The 24,647-nt window shown below is 35.0% G+C and overlaps 5 protein-coding genes across 11 annotated transcripts; 2 read left to right on the top strand and 3 right to left on the bottom strand.

Moving 5' to 3' along the window:
• Positions 1–1,325: 1,325 nt before the first annotated feature.
• Positions 1,326–3,820, bottom strand: LOC116139464 (5' exonuclease Apollo). Of its 3 annotated transcripts, none has more exons than XM_031425416.1 (4): positions 3,420–3,820; positions 3,135–3,343; positions 2,657–2,764; positions 1,326–2,161 (listed from the first exon to the last, which is right to left on the bottom strand). In XM_031425416.1, exons 1-4 carry the CDS (start codon positions 3,709–3,711, stop codon positions 1,463–1,465), a joined length of 1,308 nt encoding a protein of 435 aa, XP_031281276.1. In that variant the 5' UTR covers positions 3,712–3,820; the 3' UTR covers positions 1,326–1,462. The 3 variants fall into 3 exon arrangements, with proteins under 3 accessions (XP_031281276.1, XP_031281851.1, XP_031282410.1); XM_031425991.1 differs by having other exon boundaries at positions 3,135–3,316; XM_031426550.1 differs by having other exon boundaries at positions 3,135–3,271.
• A 2,838-nt stretch (positions 3,821–6,658) lies between these two features.
• LOC116122359 (universal stress protein PHOS32-like) lies at positions 6,659–8,901 on the top strand. The gene is made up of 2 exons (XM_031408502.1): positions 6,659–7,402; positions 8,642–8,901. Exon 1 carries the CDS (start codon positions 6,690–6,692, stop codon positions 7,392–7,394), a length of 705 nt encoding a protein of 234 aa, XP_031264362.1. The 5' UTR covers positions 6,659–6,689; the 3' UTR covers positions 7,395–7,402; positions 8,642–8,901.
• A 261-nt stretch (positions 8,902–9,162) lies between these two features.
• Positions 9,163–12,355, bottom strand: LOC116113807. 2 transcript variants are annotated; one of them, XM_031402876.1, is made up of 5 exons: positions 12,071–12,355; positions 11,905–11,975; positions 10,532–11,816; positions 10,253–10,399; positions 9,163–10,151 (listed from the first exon to the last, which is right to left on the bottom strand). In XM_031402876.1, the coding sequence occupies exons 2-5, from the start codon at positions 11,953–11,955 to the stop codon at positions 9,520–9,522; spliced, it is 2,115 nt and encodes a 704-aa protein (XP_031258736.1). In that variant the 5' UTR covers positions 11,956–11,975; positions 12,071–12,355; the 3' UTR covers positions 9,163–9,519. The 2 variants fall into 2 exon arrangements, with proteins under 2 accessions (XP_031258736.1, XP_031263536.1); XM_031407676.1 differs by lacking the exon at positions 11,905–11,975 and having other exon boundaries at positions 9,164–10,151.
• Positions 12,356–14,779: 2,424 nt separating this feature from the next.
• On the bottom strand, positions 14,780–19,254 carry LOC116128979. 4 transcript variants are annotated; one of them, XM_031429455.1, is made up of 6 exons: positions 18,752–19,254; positions 17,688–17,969; positions 17,522–17,592; positions 16,149–17,433; positions 15,870–16,016; positions 14,780–15,768 (listed from the first exon to the last, which is right to left on the bottom strand). In XM_031429455.1, exons 3-6 carry the CDS (start codon positions 17,570–17,572, stop codon positions 15,137–15,139), a joined length of 2,115 nt encoding a protein of 704 aa, XP_031285315.1. In that variant the 5' UTR covers positions 17,573–17,592; positions 17,688–17,969; positions 18,752–19,254; the 3' UTR covers positions 14,780–15,136. The 4 variants fall into 4 exon arrangements, with proteins under 4 accessions (XP_031285315.1, XP_031279514.1, XP_031273487.1 ...); XM_031423654.1 differs by having other exon boundaries at positions 17,522–17,974; XM_031417627.1 differs by having other exon boundaries at positions 17,522–17,969.
• A 1,502-nt stretch (positions 19,255–20,756) lies between these two features.
• On the top strand, positions 20,757–24,112 carry LOC116124229 (frataxin, mitochondrial). The gene is made up of 6 exons (XM_031410246.1): positions 20,757–20,960; positions 22,136–22,425; positions 22,598–22,670; positions 22,990–23,037; positions 23,128–23,222; positions 23,730–24,112. Exons 2-6 carry the CDS (start codon positions 22,208–22,210, stop codon positions 23,866–23,868), a joined length of 573 nt encoding a protein of 190 aa, XP_031266106.1. The 5' UTR covers positions 20,757–20,960; positions 22,136–22,207; the 3' UTR covers positions 23,869–24,112.
• Positions 24,113–24,647: the final 535 nt, after the last annotated feature.

Genomic DNA, 24,647 nt, shown 5'->3' with positions numbered 1-24,647 from the left:
AAATTTATTTGAAATATCTTTAAAATTAAACCATCTTAATCGCAATTAATTAGTTAAGTGAGAAATAGCTATAAATATTAGTGAAGTGACATGAGATGTTAAATCGGAAAGAGAAAGGAGTTAATGAGTTGTGGCAACGAGTTCAGAGTTCACATCAAAGCCTCATCAATTCCAACCACCACCACTCATTAATCATCTAATTGTTAACTCTCAAAATTGTCCATATCAATTACTACTATTTAGACCCCTAACAAAAAATAATGTTGACAACTCACAGACTTGGTCCTGCTTTCCCCTGCACCTGATGATTGTCCAAATAGACCATTGCCATTTTTTCCTACCACAACTTGTCACAAACAAATGAAAATTTGCACTTAATGCATTACCTTCTCAAAGAAAAATTGACCATTTGACTTCTTCAACATTAGCTCATGGCCAATCTATGACTCGTCAAACTATAACACTAGAACTCAAATGCCTTTTTCTTTTCTGGAAGCTCCGTGATTAACTAGATCTGAATGTTGAAGAGAAGACGACCCACAATGAAAGTCACATGGGAGATCCTTGACCTGTACTAATTGTTATATTGTCTAATTTTACATTTAGGGCTGCGGAATGTGACCTGAGAATAAATTAAATCCGACAATGTAGTAACTGACACCAAGTACCCATAATCTAAATAGCAAGTATTATTTTTTGCGAGACAAAGGTAGATTAACTACCAGATATATTCACTCTAGCATTTTCTCACTGACATGAATGTATGATGTCCAAAAGTTCGCACAACTTGCATCCTGAAAGAGCTTGTGAACTTGCTATGCAGGAAAATAATAATAATCAAAATCAAAATCATGACATGCAATATTCAAGACATGTAAACTAAATACGAAAGCTGTAATCAAAACTTGGAATATCAGCAGTTAGCAGCAAGAGCTGCATATCTAAAACATCACAACTAGCAACAGCTATAAGATTTTTGCCATCAGATTAATTAGAAAAATCCATTTTTGAGCTGAGGTTCGCAATGTGCCATTTAAACGTCTCTGATTTTCTTCCTCCACAACACAACCTGGGGCGCGAAAAACTTTAACGAGTCAAAGCTTTGGCCCAACTATATGCTGTGCCCATGATTTATTTTCAATCTTAAAACAATTTCCATATCATAATTAACACTGAAATGAATGATTCACACTATATGTCAGACATCTAGTCATTATCTTAATTCTTGCTACTGACTTGCTTGTCCTACTTACAAAGCCAGCCCCAACCAAAAACAAACAAATTCTCCTGAGTTCTACTAAATACAACATACGATACTCTTCGGATGTTTCTATTAGAAGAATATATTCCTTGGATCTTCAATCCAGATGAATTTTAAAACCTTACAATTATATTCTGAATAACAATTTCTTACAGCTATTACAAATAACCTGATGCTAAAAATTGACAATAATCAACCAAATCACTCACTTTGCGCAATCTTAGCACCTCTTCGGATACGCCTCAAGGTATTCGCCTTGCTCACATTAACTCCTAGAAAGTCCACCTTTGGAGTCCTCCCTCTTTTCCTTCCAGCCTCAGTGGAATTTCCACTTCGAGCATAGCAATTTGTTTGAACAGCTATAACTCTTTTGCTTAATGATTTACTTTCCTCACTATTGTGCAACCCCCTTGAAGGTTGGTTTGCTCCGCAAAGTCGGCCAAAGTAGTAAAGAGGATCAACATAACAAGATGATGAAGACACAATTCCTCTTACCTTCACTGGCTGGACAAGCTTTACAAACTCCTGTATCTCCATAAAGCATGAATGATCAGAATATGGAACTGAATATATATACTTGTGAAACCTGTCTGCAGATCCTAAATTGTCATTCCTCTTATCTGTTTGCATTCCACCATTTGCACCTTTTTGGCTTCTGTTGTAAGGAGTTAAAAGAGAACCAAAAAGCTTGTCTTTTCCTTTGAAGGGTTTAACCAGCCATGGAAGACCAGATGGCATAATTCCTATGGTTGGGCGCATTGTATTTAATCGTTCTAAAGTGTCAATGCTAAAACTGTAACGAGGAACAGCTCGCACTCTAGTGAGAGAAGTTTTGGTTGTGAATATGTCATGGAATCCAAGAAGGTGCATGGTTTGCAGGCGCTCTGGCCACACCCAAATCTTTAAAGAATAAAACAAAATATATAGAGTAACCATCTGTTTTAGAAATACACAGAAAAGTTACAAGCACCAACTTATTTCTTATGTAAAAGGAAAAGACGAATGCGAATGCCTTAGTAGAAATTAACATTTTTGCGATATAAAGGTTGTAGTTTGAATACTTATAATGCATGTACAAGGGAGGACAACTGGAAAGATACAACATGGAAACCAGAACAATTATGGGCAAACAAAGACAGTTAGCTTCATAAATATGTTAAACTACTTAAACCAACAAATGATTGGTAACCCACCCATTTTTCAGATATTATATATCAGTAAGAATTATACCAGCAAGCAATTAAGTTCCAAATTATCTGAAGATGATTTCCAAAGTTAGATCCATTGTGACTCTGCTGCATGTGTCAACGTTTTTATTTGGAGGAAACATCATGATGGTTAATTGATTATTATATAAGAACTTCATATGTTCATCTACAATAAGGATAAGCAAACCTTTATATTGAGCAGACGTGAAATGTGAACTAAAAGTTCTTCTTTCCCCAACGTGTCAATCCCAATTATGATGTCGTGGTTGGGATGGGAGGCAATTATATCAGCAACCTGTTTTCAGCAGGGAATCCAACCACCAAGAATCAGTACACATAAATATTACCTAGGTTCAGTACCACAATCATTAACACAGTATCATCCTAGAGTGAACTGCCTACTTGAACAACCACAAGCTTAGGAGATACTATCCTAGAAGCACCAAATTTCCAGAGGTAAAGCACCCAATGATAATCAGTATTACTATAATAATTTATAAACACAATGACATGATGTTAAAAGTAAAGCAAAGTTAATATATAGTTTTCCTTCTATATATTGCTAGGACTTTTGGCTCACATGTAGAAACACGCGTACACATATTAACGATTATTATAGTTAATGTTTTCCAATAACCGACAAACATTAGAATGTGAAAGCGCACCTGCTGAGCAGCAACTTCTCGAGAAGGAAAATCGTATGATGGATTACAATATGTGTTATCCAAGTAAATAATGTCGACTGCATCCTCCTTTAAAGCTTTGAGTAGTGTGTTCCTTGCTGTTTTGGCCCTCTCGCCGTCTGTTTCCCAGCGGAAATCACCGGTGTAAAGCAGGCACCCAAACTCTCCACGGAATAACAGCATAATTGAACCTTCCAAATACAATAAAATAATAATAATAATAATAATAATCGGCCAAAAAAAGCGGTTAAAATGAGAGTAACTGACCAGGGCAATGGTGAGCGTCAATTGCCATAACTTGGACAACGGTTTTTTCTCCGGAAGATGGCGACATCAGTGAAATTGAATGCCAAGAGCCAATATCGAGGACGCGAAGCAACGAGAGGTTTAACCCGGGGAACTTTAAGGGGAAGAGCTTGGCTGTGAGCCGTGAGCAGAAGAGTGGGCCTCTGGTCCATGACGATGTTAGGCCCTTCGTGTGGTCTGAGTGCAGGTGAGTTAGGAAGTACGCCTGGCTTCCCTGTGTCCACTGATAGACGGAGATTAGGCCTTTCTCCATCGCCCACAGCACAACGGTGGCGTATTTGGGAAGATAGACGAGAGAGAGGGAGGGAAATTTTTTAACCGGATATTTGAACGAAATGTTGGGTTTTATAGCGGCAACCAGTGAAGATTGTTAGGAAAGCCGGATAAACATAGGTAGAGTTTATTTTAAAGACATGTTTCACGTAAATAAAGAGTTTTTTTATTAATTTCTAAATATAAGGAATGAAATTTATATTTAAATCATACTTTAACAAATAAAAGAAAAACTTAATAAAAGAGTGAATTAATAATAAAATATATAGAAACTTATAATTTATTAAATAAAATAGGGATAGAGAATAAAATTTAACTCGTAAAGAGTCAAACTCATTTTTTAATTTATATTTACAGAATAAAAAGTCTATTAGACTCTTGTTTTTATGGACAAACACTTTATAATAAAAAATTTAAATTATATGAAGGGTCATTTGGACTTGGAGATGCTCTTAGATTGACAAAACCTTTTTCACTAATTTTATCGTATAAATGCGACGTGTCAGTTTGTAATTGATTGGATAGGACATATGGTTGGACAAGCGGGACTCATTACGAGTTGATCAATTGTGAGCTGACACGTCGTATTTATTAGAAAAATGTAGTGAAAATGGTTTATCAATGTTGACTGTTGTGTTTATATATAGCCAGTTCCTTTCTAGTCTAACAAAATTCTATGAATTGTAGTTAACAAATTTTATAAATAAATAGATGTTGAAGTAATGGTAATTATATTATATCTATCTGTTATACCTAAAAAATTAGGACTGACGTAAGCTTATATCAACAGACACCAATCAAAGTTTAGAAAGGCTTTGTGGCGTCCAAGAGCTACCAAGTCGTCCCAAGACAGAGATGATACGGTCGTCACCAACCCAGTAAATTTAGGTTTTGTTATGAGGGGGGGGGGGGGGGGGGGGGTGAATGGGGATTGTACACTCGTCCAAGGCCTAGATAATTTGAGAATATTTTTTAAATTATCAGCCAATGAGACGCAAGGAATGACTTGTACGACACATATCCACTTGCAAACTTGTAATCATTACCTTGAATTCAATAGTTATAAATAAAAGACCCCCCCTCTCAAATTTGGGATCCCTGATTTTCATACAAACCAATAGCAAAGACAATCTAATAGAAAGAGACTAGCTTAACATTCTCTCTAAATATACAGTTATTATATCTCTGTTCGTCATATGCCACTTCTAGTAATGCATTTATATAAAAAAACAGTGAATATTATAGGAATAACTTTGAGCATCCGAATCACTATAAAATTCTCAATGTCTTATTTATTATTAGGTTTTTGCATTCAATTGTGTTTATAATCTTGTTCTAGCTCTTAAATCAATTAATCTCATATAATTTTTAAGACTTGTTTAATATTTTACCCGTACGACATTGTAATTAAGTGAGACAATTAAAGGTCGTGGTTTGCAAAATGTAAAAGAAAACTAAATAAAATAAGGTCAGAGTTGTTGAAAACACGAGAGCTAACTCAGTTTTAACATTTATACATCAAAATTCATTTTTCCAAAGTTCCAACTTTATTTTCCCATTATTTATTTATTTATTTTTTGGTGTTACTGGAACCAACTGGATTAAGATTATAAAAACTTGCAATTACTTGATTAAATAAAATGTATACACTTGCAATTATGGACATATAATTGGTTCCATTTGCTTTCCCAACCAAAAAAACAGAATAAATAAAATTACATGTATAAATTTCTCTTGATAAGAAATTTGACACTCCAGCTGAAAACCAATGAGCAATTCGCTGCCACGGCAAACTGCCTGCAACTGCAAGTCACGTGAAACCACTTTAGCAATTAGCATAAATTAAAGTGACATTGTAGATACAATCTCAATCTCAATCCTATGGTATTGGTTTGTTAACATCATCTTAATGTTAATCTTAAAATATAAGATAAATAGAATAAATTGTCACATTAAATAAGACATAAAAATCTCAAACTTTATGCATATACACTACTATTAAGATTTTTACAAGCATAAATCTCAAATTAAACTAATTTTTTTGATAATTAAACCAAAATTAGATTTTGTAATTGAAACTACAACTTAAATTTGCAATACTAAATTAAAACCATCATCACAAACTCAGAGTGACAGCTTGTTTGAAGAACACGCATCTTATCTTGAAAATCAATAAACGAACATGACAGGACATAGGTGAGTGCACCAACAGAAAAACATTAACAGTAGAAACGATAAATTCATGGAAAGGTGAGTGCTGGAAATAGCATTACAGCTTACAGCTATCTCCAGCATACAATTGATGGCTCCCTTTCTACTCCTTGTGGGTTCAATGTTTCTTCCTTTTTATTGTTGCTCTCACTGTTGGTCATTTTCCCTTAGTTTTCATTCAAGGCTGGCAATCTCACTTTCCAACTACACCATGACAAAGCAACGCTCTTGAGTTAATGTTTTCTGTAACTTGTCCTAACACGAGTAATGCTACAGTCACTGAAGGTTGCGCACCGAATCTGTGCACTGAATGACGTGACAAAATCATGACCGTTGATTCATTATCAGTTAATATTAATCAACGGTCAAGATTTTGCTATGTTATTCGGTACACAGATTCGATGTGTAACCTTCGGTGGCTCTATCATTTTCCGTCCTAACACTTTTATCAAATTTTGAAATCTATCTCTTCACTTGACTAGACATAGTTTTGTGTCAACGTTATTTTGGTATATAGAGGATAGAATGGTAACTACAACAAATAATTATAATGTGGTTTCAAAACAAAATCTATTAATGCTCATGATAATAACACCTAACACGTGAATGGTGCCAAGCAACCCCAATCTATAATGGAGTATGAATCTCCATCTTTCAGTAATAACTATAAACTTAATAAGTACAACACTTCCCTCTTCACAAAATTCACGTTACCCTCCAAAACTCAACTCAACTCGACATTCAACAATGACCTCACACAACCACCACCTAAATAATCAATCGGAACCCGACCGTCCCCTTCTCCCAACAATCATAGCAAAACCCTCCTCCTCCCCACGTCTTCCTCTCATAACTACCCCAACCGCCGGCGCTCAACGCAAGATCGCAATCGCCGTCGACCTCAGCGACGAGAGCGCCTACGCTGTCCGATGGTCTGTAGAAAATTACCTCCGTCCCGGCGACGCCGTCGTCCTCCTCCACGTCCGGCAAACCTCCGTCCTCTACGGCGCCGATTGGGGATTCCTCAATCACCAATACGTTCCGAGAAACAGCGACAACAGCCAACAACAGGTGAACGATGAAAGCGATTTAACGGATTCGACGGCCAAGAACATAGCGGAACCGTTAGAGGAAGCGAGGATACCGTACAAGATACACATAGTGAAGGACCACGACTTGAAGGAGAGGCTGTGTTTGGAGGTGGAGAGATTAGGGTTAAGCGCGATGATAATGGGGAGTAGAGGGATTGGTGGGGCCGGGAGGAGGAGTAGTGTGGGGAGGTTAGGGAGTGTGAGTGATTATTGTGTGCATCATTGTGTTTGTCCTGTTGTTGTTGTTAGGTATCCTGAAGAGAGTAAAACTCGAGATAATGGAGTTGGAGAGGAGGCGGCGGTGGCGGAGCTCCATCCGGTGCCGGAGGAGGATATGGAGTATCACGATGTCTCTGAGTAATTTTAAAGGTTTGTGCTCTGGAATTTTTTGCTTGATTGAGAAATTTTACCATACATTGAATGTAAAATTTGTTGTTAACATGTATGACTAGTAATATGACGAAATAAGAATGTTTGATGTCAATCGCTAGGATACTGTAGATTGACCGTTTATTTATTTATTTTGGGATTTTCTTTTGATGAATCTGAGTTATGGTTACGTTTTGGTAGGAATAAGATGATTTGGGGATGTTATCAGAGGTGAACTTTAAGATAGTTTGCACTGAAGTTAAATGATGTTTTCTAGTGTAAAGGCAATAAAGCATGTTAGATTGTTAGTTAGAGTGAGTGAGAGAGCATCGAAGTGGGTGATCATGAGAAGTTACAAGCAGCAACAATTGAAGTATGTTCTGAAGGATGGCATGTGTAGGATGCTGAAAATTTTCAAGAATCTTTCCAGCTACTTAGCTGGTTCAATTACAGCATATGTTTGTTCGCACTTCCACATTTTAGAAACCACCGTTATTTAGCTTTGCTATCGTCTATTTTCTCTTTGTTTTTATTAGTTTCCTATTGATGTCTTCTGTGTCTGTGCTGAAACCTTTTTCTGTTGCTATTAGAAACTACTGATTTTGGAAACTAGAGAAGTAAGATCCTATAGTTTGTAAGATATGATTGACCAAAATAAGAGAAGGCTGGTGAGGTTTTGTGGAAAAGTGTTCTTTGATAAATCCATTTTTATAGAATTAGTTCATTTATTCTACGATTTGTTATACTGCTATGCTTTATCTGATATGTAGTGCTAATGGACTATGCTTCGTTCAAAGTATTCCCATCTTTTATATTACTGATGCTTTCATCTTTGAACTTACTGTATCTTAGATTAATTATGGGATATTCTAGAGATTACAATTATATGAAGTATGTATTGTTATGTGGTTTAAAGCCTTGCTTATAATAGTTTGAAGCAAGGTCCCGTCTAACTCCTCTCTTTTTTTTTTTAAACACCATTTCATATCTCGTCAGTGTAATGCTTGTATCTTCCTGAATGTTGAGGTCATGCATAAATGTTGCAGTGTTGTTTAGAATTCTGCTAAACTGCAATGGTGGTTGTCCAGTTTTATAATCAAACAATGTAAATGTTCTTATGCTTTTTTTATGGATTGTATGCATAAAAGAGTATAATCTACATGTTATTATCTTGGAATAACATTGTTCTGCTGTCTCCAGGAAAACTGATATATTATGTGATTTACATCAATTTTGCAGAAGATGAAAGCAACAAAAAAAATGTGAAGTCTGCAGAACAGCAAAGTCCGAAGAACACAGGATATATTTTCTTAATTAAAAGAAAGAAACCAGAATGTAATTTTATTGTGTGCTTTGAAGTTTGATATATGCCTTGTAAAATAGTGCTGGTGGTAAATTTGATGTAGTTAAGGACTCCCATTTACTGTATTTTCTTGCCAGCCACCTTCTCAAATATGAAGTGTTGCGTATTAACCGTGTATTTTATGTTTTCGTTTGTCGAGCAAACATATTACTGTTGTCTTTGACAAAGTTGTGTTATAGCTTTTCAATGTATATGTTACTTTTGTCTTTGGCAAAGTTGTACTATTACTCAATAGCCACATCTTTATGAAGATCTATTTCAACAATCAAAAGTAAATTTTGTCAACACCAATACGGGTATGCGCATAATTTTTTTTATTAAAATCAATAGACAAAAGAATTTAAAGAAAAATTAAAACCATGCTGATCAATTAAATGCAACATAAATACAATATAACTAGACTATATATATACACACACGTTATTAAGCTACTTTCATCTTTACAAGATTGGTTATCACATAATTTCATAAATTCTTTTCTAATAACAATTGACTCCCGGTAAGATACAAAAAGGAATTGAAGCCTTTTTAAATCCTCTTAGAACTGCCCCTCAAAACACTAGATTCAACATAAGCATACCTAATAAAGTCCAATAATAATGAGCTAAAATGACAGCAAATGTACCTGGATAATGAATTTGAACATTAAGTCGTTCAAATATTTATTTTGATATGATGCAGACACCAAAACCACGTAAAGAAAATAGAAATTCTACTAACCAGATTGTTTACAAACACAAAAAATAAAAACATCTCAGAGACCACCTCCTATAGTTCCTTCACTTCGACTCCTGCGGATAGAAAGCTCTGATTTAAGGTTTAATAGTTTGTTACCAAGATCAATATAATTCTGTCGATGACTGGTCGTTGCTTTAGTTCCAGTTGGTGGCAGGCGCACATGTCTACTTCTTGGTCGTTTTGGTGGTGACACCACAGTTTGATTTTTACGGCCGTGAGTTGATGAAGACAATGGCCGATGACTACCTACACCATGACTACTCTTCCTAGTAGCTTTGTTATCTGATCTAAGGCCACGATCAAACTGATGGGCGCTGATGCCCAGCCGAACTGATCGATCAGCAGTATCTTTCAAAGTACTTGCTTTCATAGGCTGCCGGTTGAGGTAAACCAGATTTGGAAGAACGCTTTGTAGATATTTCTTCAGGTGTTCATCACCGACATTCTTCTGAGCTGGGTTTCCTTCCAAGCTGACAGCCTGCAAGGAATTGTAGTTGGCTGCAAGTTGACCAAGGCATTTGGCTGTAGAAATTTTGTTGAAACGGAGATCCAGCACAGTCAATTTCAAGAGGCGGTGAAGACCCTCAACCTCACTAATTTTATTTCCAGCCAAATATAACTCTTTCAGAGAGGAACATGATGCCAAACCTGACAATAAAACCACCCACAGAAGACCCAAGTTAGAACTCAAAAACATGATGAGAATAACACAACTAACAACTTTCAACTGGATAAAGTATGAACCATACCATGTCCAATTCTAAATATTCTATTATAGCTCAGGTCAAGAACACGGAGGCGGGTAAGCTCACGTAAGCCCTCAATTGTGGAGATATTATTTTTTGACAAATTCAACATATGAAGTCCCCGAGGAAGTGCACCGGCAGTGATCCTCACTACAAGAAGCAAGGAAACAGGTAAGAGCAAAATAATTATCAGACTGTGATTCAAACTCCAAAATATACTGCTATTGCATACTAGAGGAAGATAAATAAATCAAGATAACTACCGCTATTAGAGATACAAACCTATGGCATTTCCTGAAAGATTAAGCACCTTCAGGCTGACAAAGGCGCTAAGAAATGGGATGACAACCAACCCATGATTTGACAGCTGAGCTGTAGTTGCTGAGCCATTCAGAGAAGCAATATACCTTTTAGCAGCTTCCATGCCAGGAGTAACCTTACCATCCACCTTAGCAAAATTCAAACCATTCAAGACATCACGATCTTTCTTGATCTGATCGTTAGAAAGAGATGAATCATTTGTTTCTTCCAACGGGCTGCACAGACTGCAATGTTGAAGATCATTAACCCATTCCTCGATCCGCTTAATCTTAAAATCCTTGCTTGGCAAGTTATCCGACTTCTGAGTTGAGGATTCTCCATGAAGGTTTTTAACTGAGTTCACCTCATCTGGTATTATCCAGTCCTTTGCTGAAGCAGAATAACTACTGGAATCAAAACAGTCTTCACCAGGAGTGTCAAAGTGGTTTTCCACAGTTTTACATATGTCATCTCCTCTTTCTTGCTTTTGCCTAACCAGTGAGTCAACATCATGAACCGACATATCCTTCCACCTCATGTCTAGAGCTTGTAGATCATCAGCAGATCTGGAATTAGGAGCTAAATTTTTAAGAGAAGAGCACACTCCAGAAGAACACATAAAACCACTAATGTTGGTTGATGATTGTGATTTTCCAATTGTTGGAGTACGAGAGATATGTTCAACATAATCAGCAGCACAGTCCTCAAGACCAGATATTGGAGCATCAATATTTTCATGCGCCTTTTTTTCTGAATTCTGAGGATCTCCAATTGAGAACATTGATTCCATATTCACATGATCAGAACCAACTTGAACAGACTCTGATTGTGCAGTTTTCTGATACTTACTGGGTATGCTTGCCACTGGATTATTGCTGCCATTCTGAACTACCAAACCATTCTGGTCATGGGAATCAGAAGAGAATCCTTGATCAGTCTCCAACTCAGTATCATTTTCACCAGGACTTCTCCCCTCCCAGCACAGTCTACTTCCTAGAGACCGACTCTTTTTCAGATGCCCCAACTCGTTGAACGGCATATCGATCTCCAAACTGAATTTGCTCTTTATTTCCTCAGATTTCCAGCCACGTTCAACAAAGGAAGAACTTGAAACATGTTTCTCATCACCATTAATTTGAGTATCTCCCGGTGCACTCAAAAATAATTGTTTTAAGTGTGTAGAGTTAGGTGAATCTCTCATGGTCTGAATTTGAGAAAATTCCCGGAAACTTGACGGCATTGCTTCAACTGACGGTTGAACTGTTTTCTGATGGACAGAGTAAAATTCATAGTCAGAAATAAAAGGACCATTAACCCAGAAGTACTAAATCTTAATAAAACATAACTAATCTTACCTTTGGTTTTGGGCAATAAATGTTACTACTGAAGCATGAAAACCTAACCATTCTGGAAATAGTGACCAGAGCTACATTCACACAAGATCTACTTTTTGTGTCACATAAAAAGCTATGGATAACCAACTATCCCGCTCATTAATGTACAGAAGCCTGAAAAAAAAACCTGAATATTCTTCGATGAAAAGAAAAGCTACAATCAAGCTTCTGCTGACTTAGCCAAAGGTGACCTTAGCCATAATCAAGCGACAAACCCTCTGAAACACGGCACAATCTCCAAATATGCGATGACCTTGATCTTCTTAAAACACAAAGTAATATTACCCCCTCGTGATCACCCCACACCCGCTTAGAGGTGCGAGAAGCTTTCGACTTTGCTGCAGCGGCCAGAGTGAAAAAGGATCTTTTGCAACTAGGCAAACCCGAATCTTAACATATATAGGAGACCCTGGCCTTAAAAAAAATGAAATAAATCAACAATCAAACAACTTGATTGAGAGACCATGTAGACTAGTTAATGGAAGCATAATAACGAAGAAATGCAATAATTTCATAACACGTTTTACTACCAGGAGTGCTACAGAGGATATTCTAACAATCAAAATTAAAAACTATACCAAAGTTGAAAAATTACAGTGCTTTTCTTAATGCATAAAGGGTTACAGTTTCTTCCAGGAAAGAGTGTGAAAAGAAGCTTAGTTCTTTTTTTGACAAGAATAAAGCTTCATTATTAAGCATTACTCTCATGAATTGTTCTTAAATTATGTAATTTATTATTCTTTTCAAGAAGAAACATTCATATGCCTAACTTTATAATAGTTAACTTCAAATCACTACTAGTCTATCTGAGAAACAGGAGCTTCCCTGTTAACTAATAGTATACTGCAGGGTCCAGAGGGACCTCATAAAATATAACCAATATACCTATATCATTATGATTGTCGTTGAAACGGAGATCCAGCACAGTCAATTTCAAGAGGCGGTGAAGACCTCAACCTCACTAATTTATTTCCAGCCAAATATAACTCTTTCAGAGAGGAACATGATGCCAAACCTGACATAAAACCACCACAGAAGACCCAAGTTAGAACTCAAAAACATGATGAGAATAACACAATTACAACTTTCAACTGGATAAAGTATGAACCACTACCATGTCCAATTCTAAATATTCTATTATAGCTCAGGTCAAGAACACGGAGGCGGGTAAGCTCACGTAAGCCCTCAATTGTGGAGATATTATTTTTTGACAAATTTTATTTATTTATTTTGGGATTTTCTTTTGATGAATCTGAGTTATGGTTACGTTTTGGTAGGAATAAGATGATTTGGGGATGTTATCAGAGGTGAACTTTAAGATAGTTTGCGCTGAAGTTAAATGATGTTTTCTAGTGTAAAGGCAATAAAGCATGTTAGATTGTTAGTTAGAGTGAGTGAGAGAGCATCGAAGTGGGTGATCATGAGAAGTTACAAGCAGCAACAATTGAAGTATGTTCTGAAGGATGGCATGTGTAGGATGCTGAAAATTTTCAAGAATCTTTCCAGCTACTTAGCTGGTTCAATTACAGCATATGTTTGTTCGCACTTCCACATTTTAGAAACCACCGTTATTTAGCTTTGCTATCGTCTATTTTCTCTTTGTTTTTATTAGTTTCCTATTGATGTCTTCTGTGTCTGTGCTGAAACCTTTTTCTGTTGCTATTAGAAACTACTGATTTTGGAAACTAGAGAAGTAAGATCCTATAGTTTGTAAGATATGATTGACCAAAATAAGAGAAGGCTGGTGAGGTTTTGTGGAAAAGTGTTCTTTGATAAATCCATTTTTATAGAATTAGTTCATTTATTCTACGATTTGTTATACTGCTATGCTTTATCTGATATGTAGTGCTAATGGACTATGCTTCGTTCAAAGTATTCCCATCTTTTATATTACTGATGCTTTCATCTTTGAACTTACTGTATCTTAGATTAATTATGGGATATTCTAGAGATTACAATTATATGAAGTATGTATTGTTATGTGGTTTAAAGCCTTGCTTATAATAGTTTGAAGCAAGGTCCCGTCTAACTCCTCTCTTTTTTTTTTTAAACACCATTTCATATCTCGTCAGTGTAATGCTTGTATCTTCCTGAATGTTGAGGTCATGCATAAATGTTGCAGTGTTGTTTAGAATTCTGCTAAACTGCAATGGTGGTTGTCCAGTTTTATAATCAAACAATGTAAATGTTCTTATGCTTTTTTTATGGATTGTATGCATAAAAGAGTATAATCTACATGTTATTATCTTGGAATAACATTGTTCTGCTGTCTCCAGGAAAACTGATATATTATGTGATTTACATCAATTTTGCAGAAGATGAAAGCAACAAAAAAAATGTGAAGTCTGCAGAACAGCAAAGTCCGAAGAACACAGGATATATTTTCTTAATTAAAAGAAAGAAACCAGAATGTAATTTTATTGTGTGCTTTGAAGTTTGATATATGCCTTGTAAAATAGTGCTGGTGGTAAATTTGATGTAGTTAAGGACTCCCATTTACTGTATTTTCTTGCCAGCCACCTTCTCAAATATGAAGTGTTGCGTATTAACCGTGTATTTTATGTTTTCGTTTGTCGAGCAAACATATTACTGTTGTCTTTGACAAAGTTGTGTTATAGCTTTTCAATGTATATGTTACTTTTGTCTTTGGCAAAGTTGTACTATTACTCAATAGCCACATCTTTATGAAGATCTATTTCAACAATCAAAAGTAAATTTTGTCAACACCAATACGGGTATGCGCATAATTTTTTTTATTAAAATCAATAGACAAAAGAATTTAAAGAAAAATTAAAACCATGCTGATCAATTAAATGCAACATAAATACAATATAACTAGACTATATATATACACACACGTTATTAAGCTACTTTCATCTTTACAAGATTGGTTATCACATAATTTCATAAATTCTTTTCTAATAACAATTGACTCCCGGTAAGATACAAAAAGGAATTGAAGCCTTTTTAAATCCTCTTAGAACTGCCCCTCAAAACACTAGATTCAACATAAGCATACCTAATAAAGTCCAATAATAATGAGCTAAAATGACAGCAAATGTACCTGGATAATGAATTTGAACATTAAGTCGTTCAAATATTTATTTTGATATGATGCAGACACCAAAACCACGTAAAGAAAATAGAAATTCTACTAACCAGATTGTTTACAAACACAAAAAATAAAAACATCTCAGAGACCACCTCCTATAGTTCCTTCACTTCGACTCCTGCGGATAGAAAGCTCTGATTTAAGGTTTAATAGTTTGTTACCAAGATCAATATAATTCTGTCGATGACTGGTCGTTGCTTTAGTTCCAGTTGGTGGCAGGCGCACATGTCTACTTCTTGGTCGTTTTGGTGGTGACACCACAGTTTGATTTTTACGGCCGTGAGTTGATGAAGACAATGGCCGATGACTACCTACACCATGACTACTCTTCCTAGTAGCTTTGTTATCTGATCTAAGGCCACGATCAAACTGATGGGCGCTGATGCCCAGCCGAACTGATCGATCAGCAGTATCTTTCAAAGTACTTGCTTTCATAGGCTGCCGGTTGAGGTAAACCAGATTTGGAAGAACGCTTTGTAGATATTTCTTCAGGTGTTCATCACCGACATTCTTCTGAGCTGGGTTTCCTTCCAAGCTGACAGCCTGCAAGGAATTGTAGTTGGCTGCAAGTTGACCAAGGCATTTGGCTGTAGAAATTTTGTTGAAACGGAGATCCAGCACAGTCAATTTCAAGAGGCGGTGAAGACCCTCAACCTCACTAATTTTATTTCCAGCCAAATATAACTCTTTCAGAGAGGAACATGATGCCAAACCTGACAATAAAACCACCCACAGAAGACCCAAGTTAGAACTCAAAAACATGATGAGAATAACACAACTAACAACTTTCAACTGGATAAAGTATGAACCATACCATGTCCAATTCTAAATATTCTATTATAGCTCAGGTCAAGAACACGGAGGCGGGTAAGCTCACGTAAGCCCTCAATTGTGGAGATATTATTTTTTGACAAATTCAACATATGAAGTCCCCGAGGAAGTGCACCGGCAGTGATCCTCACTACAAGAAGCAAGGAAACAGGTAAGAGCAAAATAATTATCAGACTGTGATTCAAACTCCAAAATATACTGCTATTGCATACTAGAGGAAGATAAATAAATCAAGATAACTACCGCTATTAGAGATACAAACCTATGGCATTTCCTGAAAGATTAAGCACCTTCAGGCTGACAAAGGCGCTAAGAAATGGGATGACAACCAACCCATGATTTGACAGCTGAGCTGTAGTTGCTGAGCCATTCAGAGAAGCAATATACCTTTTAGCAGCTTCCATGCCAGGAGTAACCTTACCATCCACCTTAGCAAAATTCAAACCATTCAAGACATCACGATCTTTCTTGATCTGATCGTTAGAAAGAGATGAATCATTTGTTTCTTCCAACGGGCTGCACAGACTGCAATGTTGAAGATCATTAACCCATTCCTCGATCCGCTTAATCTTAAAATCCTTGCTTGGCAAGTTATCCGACTTCTGAGTTGAGGATTCTCCATGAAGGTTTTTAACTGAGTTCACCTCATCTGGTATTATCCAGTCCTTTGCTGAAGCAGAATAACTACTGGAATCAAAACAGTCTTCACCAGGAGTGTCAAAGTGGTTTTCCACAGTTTTACATATGTCATCTCCTCTTTCTTGCTTTTGCCTAACCAGTGAGTCAACATCATGAACCGACATATCCTTCCACCTCATGTCTAGAGCTTGTAGATCATCAGCAGATCTGGAATTAGGAGCTAAATTTTTAAGAGAAGAGCACACTCCAGAAGAACACATAAAACCACTAATGTTGGTTGATGATTGTGATTTTCCAATTGTTGGAGTACGAGAGATATGTTCAACATAATCAGCAGCACAGTCCTCAAGACCAGATATTGGAGCATCAATATTTTCATGCGCCTTTTTTTCTGAATTCTGAGGATCTCCAATTGAGAACATTGATTCCATATTCACATGATCAGAACCAACTTGAACAGACTCTGATTGTGCAGTTTTCTGATACTTACTGGGTATGCTTGCCACTGGATTATTGCTGCCATTCTGAACTACCAAACCATTCTGGTCATGGGAATCAGAAGAGAATCCTTGATCAGTCTCCAACTCAGTATCATTTTCACCAGGACTTCTCCCCTCCCAGCACAGTCTACTTCCTAGAGACCGACTCTTTTTCAGATGCCCCAACTCGTTGAACGGCATATCGATCTCCAAACTGAATTTGCTCTTTATTTCCTCAGATTTCCAGCCACGTTCAACAAAGGAAGAACTTGAAACATGTTTCTCATCACCATTAATTTGAGTATCTCCCGGTGCACTCAAAAATAATTGTTTTAAGTGTGTAGAGTTAGGTGAATCTCTCATGGTCTGAATTTGAGAAAATTCCCGGAAACTTGACGGCATTGCTTCAACTGACGGTTGAACTGTTTTCTGATGGACAGAGTAAAATTCATAGTCAGAAATAAAAGGACCATTAACCCAGAAGTACTAAATCTTAATAAAACATAACTAATCTTACCTTTGGTTTTGGGCAATAAATGTTACTACTGAAGCATGAAAACCTAACCATTCTGGAAATAGTGACCAGAGCTACATTCACACAAGATCTACTTTTTGTGTCACATAAAAAGCTATGGATAACCAACTATCCCGCTCATTAATGTACAGAAGCCTGAAAAAAAAACCTGAATATTCTTCGATGAAAAGAAAAGCTACAATCAAGCTTCTGCTGACTTAGCCAAAGGTGACCTTAGCCATAATCAAGCGACAAACCCTCTGAAACACGGCACAATCTCCAAATATGCGATGACCTTGATCTTCTTAAAACACAAAGTAATATTACCCCCTCGTGATCACCCCACACCCGCTTAGAGGTGCGAGAAGCTTTCGACTTTGCTGCAGCGGCCAGAGTGAAAAAGGATCTTTTGCAACTAGGCAAACCCGAATCTTAACATATATAGGAGACCCTGGCCTTAAAAAAAATGAAATAAATCAACAATCAAACAACTTGATTGAGAGACCATGTAGACTAGTTAATGGAAGCATAATAACGAAGAAATGCAATAATTTCATAACACGTTTTACTACCAGGAGTGCTACAGAGGATATTCTAACAATCAAAATTAAAAACTATACCAAAGTTGAAAAATTACAGTGCTTTTCTTAAGGCATAAAGGGTTACAGTTTCTTCCAGGAAAGAGTGTGAAAAGAAGCTTAGTTCTTTTTTTGACAAGAATAAAGCTTCATTATTAAGCATTACCCTCATGAATTGTTCTTAAATTATGTAATTTACTATTCTTTTCAAGAAGAAACATTCCTATGCCTAACTTTATAATAGTAAACTTCAAATCACTACTAGTCTATCTGAGAAACAGGAGCTTCCCTGTTAAATAATAGTATACTGTAGGGTCCAGAGGGACCTCATAAAATATAACCAATATACCTATATCATTATGATTGTCGTGAACTCGTTTGATACAAGTTTTTTGAATACCAGCATTCGACGAGACAAAGATGAGTAGTGACCCAGATGAAAAAAACAAGATAAAATCAAAATATAAACGTCCATATACACAATAAAACTTATATCATAAGAATCAAACCGTGGGTACATACATTTTTTCGACATAAAATCTTCAACTAAACACAATACGGTTTAAATATATTGACGAGGTCTTAAAACAACAAATCCTAGATATACAAAATGACAAACAATATTAAAAAAGGATGATACAAAAATAAAACTTACCTCTCTTTAGCCAGATTTCGTTTCGAGAAGACAACGCAGAACGAAAAACCCAAACATAAAACACGTAAATTGTTTTGTTAGCAATATCTAATTATATAAAGAAACCGCTTTGAGATTAATAAGCTTAAACGCTAATAACCCTAAGTTTTGGGGGTGGCTTTGATTTATAGCCCAAATCAACGGCCCTGATTTAAACCAATTAAAGGGTATTTCCGTGTATGAACGGAGAAAATAAAATAAAGTTTGAATTGGATTCTGCTGGGTTAAATTTTTATATGGCATAATCAAAAGAGGTAGAGAGAAGGAAAGTTTAGGAGGATTTTTTAAAGGAAATAACAGAGAGAAAATTAATGTCCACAGGTTGATGGATGATGGGTTTGGTGAATTGGAAGGAAAGAGCGGATCTTGTCTTTATGCACCACAAAATTTGCCGCCTGACTTGCAGCTTCCTAAATGTAGAGGGAATTTTGATTGTCGTTTATCTTTGGCTTTGGCTTTGGCTTTGCTTTTGCTTTAGGCTTTAGCTTCCAAAAAAATGCTTTTCTGATTTGTTCTGTTTCTGCTTTAAAGATATTACCAACAATTTCTTATTTTAAATACTACATCTTTAATCATTCTTGAACCTAATTTAACTACTTCTTTACGTATCGTATGACGAGATGAATTAATATAAAAAAATTAAATTAATAAATATATATTAAATGATATGATAAATCAATAGAATTGTCCCGCTACTTCATAGGAATAATTTTGTATGAATGTTTGTAAGTGTAATATTATTATTTTTGTTTTGATATTTTTCAATTTTAATTAGAGTGAGAAATTACTAATTTTTTTACTTAATGATGGGTTAACTATAGAAATACAAACTTTTTATTTAAATTTGTAATATAAACTCTTACTTTATAATACAATCTAATGCTTTAAGAAATTTAAAGGGTTGTTAAGTTGAGATTAAAAATAATTAATTTTAAGTTCTTAGATTGTATGGGAATATGGGATGATAATCAATAATATACATATTGTAACTTAAATGTAAATTAATATTAAAATAGCTTATTTAAATTATTAGTTTAATGTTTACCTAAATTCCTTGGTAGTTAGCACATATCTGTTATAAAAGTTGGAGATTTTCTACTTTTAAAATGGAAATCTATAGTGTACTTTTTTCTTTAATTTTATTCTCAAAATTCCATCCCTCATTATGACCTCATTTTTCTCAAAGTTGTTATTCTATTAAATCATCCACACTTAACATTGAATTATAAAACAATTATTCAAACTCATATAATTGAATTTATCTATATTATAAATATTAATAAAATTGCAAGTTTTATTTTAAGTATGTTGTAAATTTTATAAAATATTTCGGTGGTATTTCCAACAGTTAAAATGTCTAAAAATCTCAATAAAAGCTTATCATTTCTTAATGAATATGAAATACTTTTTTTTCTTTTAAATATCCTATTGGCCCTTGGCCGCTGACTAGCCAGCAGGCCTTGCTGGCTGCATTTTGGGCCTGTTGGCCCAAATCAAGGAAATATTAAATAAATAAATTGAATTTTTTTAATTTATGATTAAAAAGTCTAGAAACTAATTTTAATAATTTGAAATTGTAATATAATAAATTGTGTTTTTGATATAAGATTAATTTTAATATAATAAATTATAATAGTTTAAATTATTATTTGTTTAGTTATATAATAAAGTAATATTATAATTTTTTATCTTGAGATTTATTTATTTTCATAATTGAATGTATTGAACTGATAACTAATTGCAATGTTCTTTTAATAATTTAAAATTAGAAAACTACACGAGGGGGCAATAAGACATCACAATGTTGTTAACCAAAATGGGTTTTTTCAATTGCCCAAAACAAATAATATGTAATTAGAAGGTTAACCGTGTATGAAGTTAACTACATTTACCCCCTTAGGGTTTCGGTGTACTAATCTATATCTTGCAAATGAAAATAATAGCAGTAAACCCCTGGATTCTAATTTTTTTTTTTTTTTTTTTTTAATAAACAGCAATATTGTTTTCAGAGCAAAACTGAAGGAACATTACATTTTGTTGAAAGGGAATCCGGAGTGTAGTAAAAACGTAAACAACCACACCCCTTACTTAGCCCGCCTTCGCCTCTGCCGCGTATTGCCAACAGTCCCGCAGGGCCGCCGTCACCACCGCGGCCCTCTTTATCTGAAAGGTATTTTCTACTTTTAATTTATTTTGCTTACAGTTCTCTAAGTGAAATTCATCTTTTTATAGTTTTTAAAAAAGCAACTTCCCTATATTTTGTGCTCTGTATTTTGAGTTGTAGAAGAGTTTCTTTGTGGTTTTTGTTGGGTTTCTGATGATGTATTGTGTTTCATCCTGAATTCTTTTTTATCAGAACGGTAAATTTTGGATGTGGGTTTGGTTGGATGCTATATTTGTGACATTGATACAACCTTTTTCCATCTGTATTTTTGTGGTTCTTACTTCTTACTAGTTTTTGGATTGTCATGAAGTTTTGCAAGAGCTTTATACTTGTTGGGAATATCTAAGTTATATGGTTAATTATAGTATAAATTGGGAAAATTCACCTCATTGAAATGGTAACAAGACTTACAAAGTGGAAACTGATAAAAAAAGGGGATAAAAGTGATCGCTAAATATGGTCTACCCTCGAAAATTGAAGGTCAATAAGAAACTTGTTAGGTATTTAGCATTGGCCCAAATAAAATGTCGTCTTTCTTGTTGTGATAAAGAACCTCCTATGTATTTGGTGGATATAATCAAAATCTATCCTTTATTAAAAGGTCTCGAAAATGGAAAAGAAAACGGTACAGTTGCTTCCTTCTCATTGATTATATCCTATAGCAAGTGAACATAGATCGAGGAGATATTTCATGCTACCTTTGATGGACCAAAATGCTCTACTTGATGGGAACAATGGAGAGGTGACATACTCACTTTTGCATTTCTGAGAATTCAAATCTGAACCAAGCTAAATAGTAGATGTTACTTTCCATGGTTAGAAGCTTGAAGTTCTTTACCAAGTTCATTCAAGTTTTTGATACACCAATATTGTGTGTAGTTTCCCATGAAAAGTGTTTAATCTAGTAATTGAAGTTTACAAGGGATCATTCACAAAACAAAACTCATACTGAGATTAGGTTTATCTTGACATGAATAACACAACTTTATAATTAAATTTTTTTAAACTAAAAATTAGCAAGCATTGATCTAGGAAGTTTAATTTGTCTTTGACTAGGAGAGAAACACAATATTGATTTGTGAAAAGAAATATCTTTTCCTTTATTATATTAATTTATGATTGTTTAAGCTTAGTCAGTTGGATCTAATTCAGATTATGAACACTGTTCTGGAATTATTCAGGTTCATATATTTATCATCTATCACCAAAAGAAGCAACTGAAGCAGCAGCTTATTGGTCATTGTGATTGTATTATGGCTACCAAGTTTGTTCTTTTACGAAGGCTCTCAAGATTTGCAAAACCTTCTTTGACTCATAGGTCAAGATCTGTTCTGCTGGAACCTTTGAGACCTATTGGTTTCTCTGAGAATAAGTCTTCTTCTAGAAGCTTAATTACTACTTCTAGAAACTTTTGCTCTGGCCCACTCAGTCCTAGCGATGACTCTCAAGTGCCTGCTGCCATCGATTATCAGTATGTGGCTTGGTTCTTTTCTATCTTTGTTTTACTTAAAAAAATTTCGTTTGATAAACTTATGGTTTTGAACACAAATTTACTTGTATGTAACTGAATTTGCAGCATTTGTTGATAGTTGTGATACTAACAATAGAAATTGTTGGGCTAATATAGATTAAAGTGGATACAGTTCTCTTTTGCAGGAGGATGAGTTTCACAGGCTAGCTAACTCCACAATCCATGATTTACAAGAGAAACTTGAGGTAAATCGCATGTGTATTTCATGTATTTAGCATTATACAATCTTGCAGTGCATCTTTGTTGTTAGTATTTTAATAATTTAGCATAGAACTGCAGCTTACCTTTCTTCTTTGGACATTCTGTTATGTTTTATAAAATAATCGTATTTGTGTATCAAGATTTATTCAAATGGTGTGTGTTCTTTATAACTTGTTTTTGATGTCTATTATTATAACTAATATATTATTACAGAATTTTACCCATAAAAAGTTATTTGTGCTCTATAGCAATGGGCACAACCACATTTAATTTTTATGAACTTTTTTCTTTGATGCCTGGCAGGAATATGGTGATATTGTCCAAATTGATGGATTTGATGTAGACTATGGGGTGAGAGTGGTTTATTAGCTTTTGGAGTCGGCTGATTCTTTTTTAATGCACTGTATCCATTCCTCATATAATTTTGCTTCAATTTGGCAGAATGAGGTTTTGACCCTGAAGCTCGGAGCTTTGGGTACTTATGTGTTGAACAAGCAAACACCGAATAGACAAATTTGGTTGTCTTCTCCAGTGAGGTATGAATTTATAATTACCCATTTGTTTTATTTGTGACTTTGCTTACTTTAGTATCAGTGATATATAAGGTTGAATAATTCTTTTCAGTAGTTTTCTCTGGTATATTCATATACTGTTACATGTGGCTAGGTTCCAATTTGTGAATGAAATAGGAACTTATTATTTGCTTTTAAACTGCAAATTTTAAACTAATCCCTTGATATTGTCATCATTTCACCACTTCTCTGGCAGTCATTCTTGAAGGATTAAAGTAAATTTCCATCTGGAAGTGTCCTTAAGTGTGATTCTCATGCTCAAAACTTGTGACCTTGAGATTGGAATGTAATATCCACGTAATCAAGACTTGCATTTTGTTAACACGGTTCTTCGTTGTGATTGAATTCCTGTTAACAATTGCTTATGTACATATGATGCCAAGATATATTCAGTTTTTTTTTTTTTTTTTGTTCCTTTGTTTTCTATATTTCTTTCTTTCTTTCATCTTAAAGGTAATGTTCTTTATGCAGTGGTCCTTCCAGATTTGACTGGGATCAAAGTGCTCAAGCTTGGGTTTATAGACGCACTAGAGCAAACTTGCTGAAAATGTTGGAAAGTGAGTTGGAGCAATTATGTGGTGAGCCTATCAATCTTTCGTCAAATAGTTGAAGGTTCTGTAATGTATTACTCTATACAAGTTTTCCTTTCTTTTTTACATATTAGTCATGAGGAAGTTTTGTTGTCAGTTCACTAGATAATATATCTGTTTATTACTTTCATTTTCTGGGTTTGTAACAACCTATTCAGGATCATAAGCACTTTCTCACAAAAATAATGTCAAACACAGTTCAAAACTTTGGTGCCTCTTGATTCGTGAATGTGAAATAAAGCCTTCCAAACTTACGTTTAAAGTTACACCCATGTCGACAAGATTTACGATACAAACAGGGAGGTTGGCTGAAGCTAATTTTGTATGTTCTCCCTGGTTAAGCATGTACAGTTTTGAGATATTAACAAGGATATATGAAGATAAATGAGGAAGTTCTAAAGCAAATGATCATAATCATGGAAGATGTTGAACTAGAAAACATTCCATAGTACTTAGAGATTTCAGTGAACAACACGAGCGTATCAAGAAATTGAGGAACTACATAAGTTAATACGAGGAAAATGTAACGTCAAATTGAATGAATGGATTTAGGTGGTTTATTAATCTTTCATTTTATATAATATGTATTGAATCACGTAAACAACTCCCAATTCTGAAAACGCATTTTATATTAAAGCCTTGCAATTGAACAGGTAGATATCAGCCCATGATTGATGTTGGTGTAATGTAAATGCATTTTATTGTACAAAGAGCCTTTTGAGTCACCTTCAGGTTCGAGTACAAATGGGAAGTCATGTCAGCAGAATCCCAAGATGAATACAATCTTATAATATCTCCA

The sequence above is a fragment of the Pistacia vera genome, unplaced genomic scaffold (assembly GCF_008641045.1).
Source record: "Pistacia vera cultivar Batoury unplaced genomic scaffold, PisVer_v2 Contig1, whole genome shotgun sequence".
Taxonomy (NCBI): domain Eukaryota; kingdom Viridiplantae; phylum Streptophyta; class Magnoliopsida; order Sapindales; family Anacardiaceae; genus Pistacia; species Pistacia vera.
The sequence above is the reverse complement of the archived record's forward strand: the minus strand, read 5'-3'. Positions and strand labels throughout refer to the sequence as shown.

Excerpts from the sequence above, each read along its gene's own strand:
- LOC116124229 (XM_031410246.1), top strand. The coding sequence starts at position 22,208 with ATGGCTACCAAGTTTGTTCTTTTACGAAGGCTCTCAAGATTTGCAAAA. Across the intron at positions 22,671-22,989 it reads ATTTACAAGAGAAACTTGAG|GAATATGGTGATATTGTCCA; the intron begins GTAAATCGCATG and ends GATGCCTGGCAG. Across the intron at positions 23,223-23,729 it reads TGGTTGTCTTCTCCAGTGAG|TGGTCCTTCCAGATTTGACT; the intron begins GTATGAATTTAT and ends TTCTTTATGCAG.
- LOC116128979 (XM_031423654.1), bottom strand. The coding sequence starts at position 17,572 with ATGGTTAGGTTTTCATGCTTCAGTAGTAACATTTATTGCCCAAAACCA. Across the intron at positions 17,434-17,521 it reads TTTATTGCCCAAAACCAAAG|AAAACAGTTCAACCGTCAGT; the intron begins GTAAGATTAGTT and ends TCTGTCCATCAG. Across the intron at positions 16,017-16,148 it reads TCTTTCAGGAAATGCCATAG|TGAGGATCACTGCCGGTGCA; the intron begins GTTTGTATCTCT and ends TGCTTCTTGTAG.
- LOC116139464 (XM_031425416.1), bottom strand. The coding sequence starts at position 3,711 with ATGGAGAAAGGCCTAATCTCCGTCTATCAGTGGACACAGGGAAGCCAG. Across the intron at positions 3,344-3,419 it reads TGACGCTCACCATTGCCCTG|GTTCAATTATGCTGTTATTC; the intron begins GTCAGTTACTCT and ends TGTATTTGGAAG. Across the intron at positions 2,162-2,656 it reads CACGTCTGCTCAATATAAAG|ATTTGGGTGTGGCCAGAGCG; the intron begins GTTTGCTTATCC and ends TATTCTTTAAAG.
- LOC116122359 (XM_031408502.1), top strand. The coding sequence starts at position 6,690 with ATGACCTCACACAACCACCACCTAAATAATCAATCGGAACCCGACCGT.
- LOC116113807 (XM_031402876.1), bottom strand. The coding sequence starts at position 11,955 with ATGGTTAGGTTTTCATGCTTCAGTAGTAACATTTATTGCCCAAAACCA. Across the intron at positions 11,817-11,904 it reads TTTATTGCCCAAAACCAAAG|AAAACAGTTCAACCGTCAGT; the intron begins GTAAGATTAGTT and ends TCTGTCCATCAG. Across the intron at positions 10,152-10,252 it reads AATATTTAGAATTGGACATG|GTTTGGCATCATGTTCCTCT; the intron begins GTATGGTTCATA and ends TTTTATTGTCAG.